We start from the raw sequence: 9602 nt of genomic DNA on the forward strand, positions 1-9602 counted from the left end.
GTTGGGGGCTAGGGGGCAGGGAAATTCAAGTACAATATTCTCACACTGTCTCCACTGTTCCCTCCAAATACAATGTTAAAACAGTGCCCTACCCTGGATGGAATGACAGAGTTGAGTACCAACCCTAAAACCTCTGTAAGGATGCAGGGCTGTGAAGCCTATCCTATTTTCATTGAAATGCCAGCCTGGTGCAAAGGTTCTCTGTATATATTAATATTGCATAGGTCTCTGTCGTACCTACTCGAATCTGGGGCCTTAGCAAAGTGAAGCAGCCATAGACAATATATGGATGAACGAGCGGCTGCACCTGCTTCTTGGGCCATAGGACCCTGTGACACTGTAGGAAAATGTTCTGTGCCCTTTGTCACATCCTAACATTGGAACGTTAGGTAGAGACACCAACTTGTGATCCACCCCGGCAATGCCACTCAAGGCAGGGAAAGTGAGCCTGTAAGAGGCTGCAGTATGGTCCAGGGACCTGTAGCGAGGAGGTCTCTGGTCAGGGGGTATCAGAGCTGCCCACCCTGAGCTGGGTGGTGCTGGGATGTGGCCGGTGAAGGAGGGCCTGGCGCTGCATGTGCCTTGAACCTTGGCTCAAGTGCCCTGGGAAGTCTACCGGTGGACAGCAGTGGGGATGGAGAAGTGACGTGAGGGGCCGAGTCGCGGGGTTGTGTGGGGTCCAGGCCCTGCGGGATCGCCCTGTCCTGCCCATAGCCCGGGGCTCAGGGGCTCGGGCTCCGGCTCCCCGAGGGGCAGGCGGGGGCTGGGGGCGACCGCAGACTCCTTGCCGCCCCTCCCCCTCCCCCGCGCGCCACACGCCCAGAGGTGGCAGTCCGGGGTCGCCCAGGTCGCCTCCTTTCCGTCCCTGAGGGCGACGAAGTCCCGGCGCAAAGGAGCCCGTGGCGGGGTTGAGGACGGGACGCCGGCCCCAGCGGGCGACGAGGTTCCCAAAGCCCGGGACTCACGTGTCTCTCGCCGGCTGCTCGCCGCGCCCACGACCGATCCGGCCGCCGCGGTGATCCCGCGCACCAGCAGCAGCAGGACCGCGAGGCCCAGTGTGAACCTGCTGGCAGCAGGGGGCTGCATCTCGACCCCAAGTCTGGGGCGGCTTCTGAACGAACCCGCGGGCCGGGGAGCGGAGCGTGCTTTCTGTGGCTGGGCCTGGACCTGCGCTGGCTTTCCGCAGGAGCACACTTCTGTTTATACAAGTGTCACTCGACGTCTGTCCGGAAGAAACTGCTCCGGGAGTCTTCCAATTTTCTCTTCTATTTGACAGAGCGGCGAGAGAGCACAAGCGGAGGGAGACGGGAGAGGTAGAGAAAGAGGCTGAGAACGGAGCCGCAGGCTGGGCGGCAGGCTGCCAGGAGACTTCCGGGACTCACGCAGCGGGTCCCCAATAGGCCAGAGACTCTGGGGCTGAGGCTGGACTGAGGCGGGGCTTAGTGGGCGGAGGCGGGGCTCTGGGCCGGCTCTGGGCGGGATCCATCGCAGGACACGGCCCTGACCTGACTCAAAGGCAGGTACTTGAACTACTGAACCATCTCGGTGTCCCTGATTCTTTGAATTTTTGAGAAGGTTCCCACTGCTGTTCTTCTATTTAATAAGCAGAGTCTTCCCGCTGAGCTGCGCTGGACCTTTGGCCCGAGGAAGACAAATGGCATTTAAAAAAATAATTTAAAAAATGGTAAATATGTTCGAACCACATACAATTCATCATCTGCGTCATTTTTTTTTAAAGATTTATTTATTTATTTGACAGAGCGAGAATGAGAGAGAGAGAGAGTACATGAGAGGGGGGAGGGTTAGAGGGAGAAGCAGGCTCCTCGCCGAGCAGGGAGCCCGATGCGGGACTCTATCCAGGGACTCCAGGATCATGACCTGAGCCGAAGGCAGTCGCTCAACCAACTGAGCCACCCAGGTGCCCCATCTGCGTCATTTTTAACGTACATTAGTTTTAAGACTCTCAACTTTTCATGTTGTTTCTGCAATAAAGCTAGTGTACCCTGACTGTTAGGTATTTTATTTGTAATTTTTCTGTTTCCTTTCATTTTCAGGGTTGTTTTTTTTGGGGGGGGGGTTAGGGTGTTTTTTGAAATCAACGTGTGTGTTCCATTATTTTATGATCTAACCTGAGAATTTCAGTTCTTTATTTGGAGAGTTTAGCAGGTTACCTTTATTGTGATTACGAGTAGAGTAGGAGATATCCCAGTCATCACATTTTTCATTTATTGTGCTTAAAAAAAATTCCCTCTCCCTATCTGCATTGCTTTTACTGTACTGACTTTTCCTCTGCTGTTTTAAACATTATGCATTCTAGTTTTCTTCTCATAATCATTGCCCTTAAACTTTGATCCATACTAATGTTTATTTACATTTATTTATTTATCATTGTTTTTGTTCATACCAAACAAAAATTATTTAGCATGTTTCCATATCTATTTTGTGTGCTTCCTCCCACCCCATTTCCCTGATATTACCCAGATTTTTATTTCTGAGTTGTTGCTATACTTTTTTTTCTGTGATAGAAACTCCCCTGACCCTTCACACCACCCTCTTTTTTAAGGCAACAGAAATCTAATAAATTAAGAATTTTAAAATGTTCTTGCTGTCTTTAACAAATAAAAATTTTAGCAAAATTGGTTACTCATTCTCCTTATTTCTCTTGTTACATCTCCTGGATGGGTTTCTCTTACTATTGGAATACTTTATCCAAAAGATATTTTCAAGTTGGAACTTTCTGGGAAAAATATTCTTTAGGCTTTATTTGTTCAAAAATAGTTTTAATACCCAGTGGTATTCAGAATTCTGAGGTTTCCCTGAAAGTGTCATGTTCCTTGGTAACTCAATCAAGTGTTAATTTGATTAACATTTGTTAATCTGTTATGTACTGTTATGAAGGGGCTTTGCAGAGGTAATTAAAGTGGCTACTCAGTTGACTTTAAGCTAGGGAGATTATCCTTCTCTTTTTAATTTTTAATTTTTAAAGATTTTATTTCTTTATTTTGACTGAGAGACAGAGAGGGAACACAAGCAGGGGGAGTGGGAGAGGGAGAAGCAAGCTTCCCGCTGAGCGGATAGCCCGACGCAGGGCTTGATCCCAGGACCCTGGGATCATGACCTGAGCCACCCAGGCGCCCCAAGATACGGCGATTATCCTAGATCATCTGAGGGGCGCAGTGAATCACATGAGCCCTTCAAAATGAAGACTTTCTCAGACTGGAGGCAAGAGAGATGTGGCAGAAGGAGAGGTAGAGAGATGGGGCGCCCTATTGCTGGCCCTGAGTTGAGGGGGGGCCATATGCAAGATGGAGGCCCCTACAGGAGTTAAGGAGGGCCTCCAGCTGGCAGCCAGCAAGCAAGTGGGGCTCTCAGTCCAGAAACTCCAAGAAACTGGATTTCCTTAGCAATCTGAATGAGCAGATTCCTCCCAGTGTCTCTGGCTAAGAGCCCAGCTGCTCGGTGCCTTGACAGTGGCTTTGGGAAGCCCAGAGCAGGAAACTCACGGAGCCAGTTCAGACATCTCTTTTACATAGCTGTGACATAAGAAATATGTCCTGATTTAAGTAGCTAAGTTTGTGGCGATGTGTTATGGCTGCCATTAAAAGCGAATACATACACTCTCCTACTCGAATGAGAATATGACAGCATATGAAATTCTAGGCCCAGAGCTCTTTTCCTCCAACACTTGAGAGGGAATACCACTTGGACCTCCTGCAACCAGGATGGCTGTTGAGAAAATTGCTGTTGATCTATTTCCTTCGTACCTTTATAGTTCCTCGGGGTTCATTTGTGGCCGGGAGCCAGGAGGCTGCTCCACTGTTACCTCCATCCGCTTGATCCTGTACTACGCTAAGGTGACAGTCAGAGTTTCATGGAGTTGGACGAAGATTTTGAACACTTTTTCAAGCACTAGACACATAGATGTGCTTATGGGTATGACATGTTCGCTGGGGGATTTCTTTTGTTCAGGCACCGCTAGGCTTCCTTCCCCCCACCTTTTATAAAAATCAAATTTGTTGAGATATGATTTATAGGCAATCCTCCCCTTCTTTATGGATGCACATAGCTTCAAGTCCCTTGTCTTTGGAAGTATAGGAGAAGCATATGGGCATTTGGCCAAATTCTAAGGCGTGTTCTCAGGCTCTGGAAGTAAAAGCATATGAACGATGAATGCTATTACTCCAGCTATGCATCCTCCTAGCAACCCGTAAATTCTACAGAGAATCCTATTTCCAAGCAGTACTATCTTCAGGTTTGCAGAGGGGGAAAAAAAATGAGTGATTTTTTTTTTTTTTTAGTGACCACGGTTTAGCTCTGAGACAAAGTGAGCGTTGAGCTAGATTATATCACTTTCACTCAGGATCATTTTTCTATTTTATAAATTGCCTAAAATCAGCCACATAATGCTAGATTTATTATGATAGATAATAAAGTATCCAATCCCCTTTAGTCATTGGAAACACTTATGTTAATTCTAGGATTTGAGAAATAAATAGCCACGTTCTAGAACCATAGCACCTAGAGAACCCGAACTCAGATCTTTTTTTAAATTTTATTTTATTATGTTAATCACCATACATCATTAGTTTTTGATGTAGTGTTCCATGATTCATTGTTTGCATATAACACCCAGTGCTCCATGCGATATGGGCCGTCCTTAATACCCATCACCAGGCTAACCTGTCCCCCCACCCCCCTCCCCTCTAAAATCCTGTTCGTTTCTCAGAGTCCATAGTCTCTCCTAAAACCAAACTCGGATCTTAATCATATATTACCAGATATTTGTAGGGCTCGAACAGAAGCTTAATGAACTGTTCTATCTTAAACTTATTTATTTATTTACCAAACATAGATTTATGTACTTTTGGCTTCCTTTTACAGAGGAACTCAAGATATTTGGGTCTGTTGGTAAGCATGTCCTGTGCCAACTGGAAAACTTATTATGAGAAAGCGTGCATTTCTAAAAATTGTGAAAAGTGTTTACAAATCTGCTACTCCACTAGGAATGCTAGGTTAAGAGACAGTCCACTAACATTTGCTTCTCAATTTTCACCAGAAATTTAGGTTTTTAAGGGTTAAGAATTCTAATATAGAAGCTTAATGAATAATTTTAAATAGTTTAAAATACATTTTAAAAATATACCTAAACTGTGTGAATTGTCCTAACACTTTGCCTGTTAGGAGAAATGACTAATTTTGTTTTCTTTTTCCTATTTTTTTTTAAATTTACATTCAATTAGGGGCGCCTGGGTGGCTCAGATGGTTACCATCTGCCTTCAGCTCAGGTCATGATCCCAGGATCCTGGGATCAAGCGCCCTGCTAGGCTCCCTGCTCAGAGGGCCTGCTTGTCCATCTCCCTCTGCCCCTTCTCCCCCACAAGTGCTCGCTCTCTCCCTCCCTCTTTCTCTCTCAAATAAATAAAATTCTTACAAGATTAAAAAAATAAAAAATAAAAAGTACCAGGGACAGCTAGGGTGGCATAGTGCTTAAGTAACTGCCTTCAGCTCAGGTCACGATCCCAGGGTCCTGGGATGGAGACCCACAACCAGCTCCCTGCTCAGTGGGGAGTCTGCTTTTCCCTCGCCATCTGCCCTTCCCCCTGCCTGTGCTCGCTCTCTCTCACACTCTTTCTCTCTCAAATAAGTAATATCTTTGAAAAAATAAAAAAAGAAATAAAAAAATTCCAAATTAACTACATTTTTATAGTAGAGGTAATATTTATTTAAATATATGTACATGGACATAATTTACTGAAGAAAACAATCACAAATATAATGTCATTCCGTTTAAAAGTCAATGAAGTTGTTTCTCAGTACATAGAAAAAATTCCCTGAGGTTCCTTAGCTTCAAACAACATCTTTTTGGTGATACTGTCTGCAAGAACATGGTCATCTTACAGAGAAGATTCTGATATTGCACAAACAAGGACAAGATGGGAAATGTTCTCTTTGTTGACAGTTCTTGGTCAAACATTTAAATATTTCAGCACAAGAATACCATCACCTAGCACCAAAGAGAGAAAGCAGCATAGAATATGCCAAGGGAAAGTGCTGAACAGGAGCGCCACCAAATGCAAGAGGGGACCTGGGAGGTTCCCTGCCCTGCACCACGTGGTCGACTGAGGTCTCTGGATTTGTAAACTTGAGAGCACTGATGGTCTAAAAATGAACAGCAGCTCATCCAAAGGCAGCAGGCCCAAAGGCAGTGTTGCTGAGCTGGTCCCCGCCTCAGGGGCTTCTTGGTAGCCTCAGCAGCCTAAGAAAAGAACAGGTGTTTGTCTCCATGGCTGAGGAAATCCTGGGTCCCTTGGCCTGGGGCTGCCCTTCACCAGCACTCCCTACCCCAGAGCCCAGCCCTCGCCCAGGGGCATGCATTTCCCCCCAGCCATGTCCCCAGCCCTGGGTCCAGCCACCTTTACGAACCTCCTCCCTCCTGAACCAAATCACTGAGTCAGCCCCAGGCCCTGTTACCAAGGGTCTGGGCTCAGGACTAAAGTGAGTAAGAAATCAATGTGCTCACGTGACTCGCGTTCTAATGCTCCCTCTCATGGCAGGCCCTAAAGGACCCGCTGGGGCATCCGACAGAAGACAGGCGCCTGCCCTTGACACCTCTAACCTTGGGGAACAGGGTGGCCAGAGATCCTTCTTTCCCCTTCCCTGCCAGCCTCCTAGCGAGCAGCACACAGAGCTCTTAGTATCATGATCCCTTCCCCCATCCCATCCCTTCCTGGTCCGGCTCAGCTGGGAGCACACAGGGCAACTCAGTTCCCCCCATCTCCCAGGCCAGCTCTGCTCAAAGCAGGGGCTGCTCAGTGGCTCAGGATCTGAGGTCTGCAGGAAGCTAGCTGCCAGGGACGGCACCAGCCTCAGCCAGGATTCCCACTGTTGCACGGAGAACCGGCCTCCTTCTAGTCCCGTCAGGCACGGTCTCTACTGTTCACTTTCGGCCTTACCTGGGAAGACCCAAGCCACGCTCCGGGGGGACACGGCCCTACTCTCCAGCCCTTTGAGCGGTGTGCAGAGGCCTTCCCACGCCCTCCTCCTGGGGTTAGACGCTGGACCCTCTCCTTGTAACTGCTCGGATGGAGTCCCCTTCTCCTGGACACGTCACATGGAGCTGCCATGCTGCGCTCACTCAAAGGTGAGTCCAGCCCATGCTCTGTGTCCCTGCTGTTCCCACACCACCCACCCTGGGCCCAAATTGACTCTCTCCAGAGAGCCAGGCCTGAGTTCCTTACATTCCTTTAGCACCAACAGGCCTTAAGCAGTGGTGTGGGCCCCTCCCCTTTCCCAGTGGCCTTAGCAGCTAGGCCGTATCAGAACTCAGGGCTGAGCTTGTCCAAGTTGTTGCTAACACGTGATATGAGCTCTCATTCACCCGGTCCCATTGCTCTGTGAGAAGGTTCAGGGAGTGGGCAGGGGTCAGGCTGGGAATTCACCTTTCCCTGGGCTCACCCCAGGCCATTTGCCCTCCCTTCCCTCTCAATCTGCTCTCCGGACCTGTCCCTCTAAAGGAGGCCAACATGGATGCCAATTAGGACTGCGCAGCTGAGGAGCAGGGTGGGGATCCAGGTGCCGGGTCCGATGGCTGTGGTCCTGGCCGGGGCCGTGTCTTGCTTCATGGTTGGTGGCACTGAAATGAAAACGCAAGAGTGAGAGCCCCAGTCCGGACCCCAAACTGGGGGAGGATCCCTCGGCTCCTGCTGGCCCAGGTCCACCCTACCAGGCAGACAGGGTCTGTCACTCTCCTTGTGGCAGCTGCTGTGACAAGTCCTGCTGTCTTGGGGGGGAGGGGAAGGGATGTGCCCTGTCCCCCGGGGGCTCCTACGGCCAACTGGGAAGCAGGGGTTGCCATGTAACCAGTCGCTCCTGCTGTGACAGACAGGAGGTGATGCAGGATAAGGATGGTGACAGCGACCACCTCTCAGGAGCTGACAGTCCAGGTGGCACTGAAGGATTTCCAGCAGCCCACCAGGTGACATGAAAAAGACAATGATTCCTGAAACAGGGATCAGTAAGAAGACAATCTCTGGCAACAGTCTGATGCCCCCCTGTTTGGGGCCAGCAAGAAATCCAAGAAATACCCAAGGACAAAGGTGTGTGCAGCGAGGAAGTGATTCCAGGAGGTGAGAAGGGAAAGGAAGGATGCTAGAACATTCCTGTAACCATTTTTCTGCCAGGAAGAATTTGCCATGGATGGATCAATTTCTTTCTCTCTCTCAGACAAACCCTCCCCCCCCCCACCCCACACACAGTGGGAAGGTGGAGCTCATTTCAAGAGAAGCAGCGCTCCATGCAGTCTTCTGAGTTACCTGTTGTCTCCAGCATTTCATCCCAGTGCTCCAGTACTTGCTGGAGCCAGCCCTTACAGTCTCCGTTTGAGATCCTCATGAGGAAGCCGGTCAGCTCTCCGTCACTGTCCAACGTGCCCTGGAACCGCTGGTCCTCAGGAGGCACCATTGTCCAATTTCCGGTCTCCGGGTCAAAGCGGTGGGTTATCTGCTCATTGAAGGCAAACTGCCAGGATCCTCTGGGGTGTCTGTCCGGTCCACACTCATACATCAGCCTGCCCTGCAGGGTGAGAGGATCTGCCCCCCGCGCCCACCACGGAGAACAAGTCAGCCTCTGGTGTTGACCAATCCTTTGCCCCGCCTGCTGTGCACTCCTCAGCTCCCCTTCGGCCCTCCCGGTCCTGCTCTGTCCTCCTTGTCGGCCCTGGCTGCTGGGCCGCGTGTGTGGGACCCACTTCTAAGTTTTACATGAACACCCTAGGCCCCCGGCCCTACCAAACTGTTCTCCTTCTGCCCTGGGCCTTCAGACTTACGGCTCTTAGTGAAAATCCCTGTTTTGATGTCCAGCAGTTTCCTTCTGAGCTCTTCCACCAGGTCTTCCAGAGTTTCCTTTTGTCTCTCCCAAAACGCTGTGTCCTTCAGCTTCATCCCCAGAGGACCAACGGGTTTGACCTCCTTGCTCCGACAGTCGTAAGAAAGAAACTGGTTTCCATTGACCAGGCCTTGAATCTCACACCATGGTTGTCCAGGCCTGGCCCGAGATGTGATGTTGAAATTGTAGGAAAGAGAGAGAGCATCTGCGAAGGGAAAGCACAGGTAGAGGTTGGGGTTGGAAGACAATGACCGGCAGGCCCCCCTCGGCCATGCACGCGACAGCACGAGAACGTGTGGCAGGCTGGCTAGCTGTCCGTGCACAGCCCCTCCCCCCCAGCGGTAGAGGTGGCGCCCTTCCCGGGTTTGAGGAGGATCAGGATGCCTCGGCCTGGCAGGAAACCACATAGCCATCGAAAAGGCCCCTGTGTCTACCAGGCTGATACCAGCATCCCTCAGCCTTTGACAGAACAGATATAGCAAGAAATGCGTAAAACAAAACTAAAAACATGTCCTCCAACTCTGCTCACGGAGAGGTCTGGAGGACTCTTTCTGGCACTCATGAAGACCACACCGTGAGAAAAGCACCCGCGTTGTCAAGAAGCTCAATGACGTCTCTCTGATGGCCCAGCTTGGCGGTAGGAGACGGTGTTGCAGAGATAGGGGCCCAGGAGTAATGGGGTGAAAAATCCCGAAATAAGAGAGTTGAGATACAGGCGC

General features: G+C 49.9%; 1 protein-coding gene across 1 annotated transcript; it reads right to left on the reverse strand.

The window, feature by feature from the left end:
• Positions 1–5717: 5717 nt before the first annotated feature.
• LOC123325507 (UL16-binding protein 1-like) lies at positions 5718–9296 on the reverse strand. Its single transcript, XM_044917518.1, has 4 exons — positions 8825–9296; positions 8313–8588; positions 7501–7633; positions 5718–6256 (listed from the first exon to the last, which is right to left on the reverse strand). The coding sequence occupies exons 1-3, from the start codon at positions 9294–9296 to the stop codon at positions 7509–7511; spliced, it is 873 nt and encodes a 290-aa protein (XP_044773453.1). The 3' UTR covers positions 5718–6256; positions 7501–7508.
• Positions 9297–9602: the final 306 nt, after the last annotated feature.

Source organism: Neomonachus schauinslandi, chromosome 8, assembly GCF_002201575.2.
Source record: "Neomonachus schauinslandi chromosome 8, ASM220157v2, whole genome shotgun sequence".
Classification (NCBI taxonomy): domain Eukaryota; kingdom Metazoa; phylum Chordata; class Mammalia; order Carnivora; family Phocidae; genus Neomonachus; species Neomonachus schauinslandi.

Bases quoted from the DNA above. Each gene is read 5' to 3' on its own strand.
- LOC123325507 (XM_044917518.1), bottom strand. From the start codon at position 9,296: ATGGCTATGTGGTTTCCTGCCAGGCCGAGGCATCCTGATCCTCCTCAA. The intron at 8,589-8,824 runs GTAAGTCTGAAG...CGCGGGGGGCAG, and splicing joins AGGGATTTTCACTAAGAGCC to ATCCTCTCACCCTGCAGGGC. The intron at 7,634-8,312 runs GTAACTCAGAAG...TTTTCATTTCAG, and splicing joins TGAAATGCTGGAGACAACAG to TGCCACCAACCATGAAGCAA.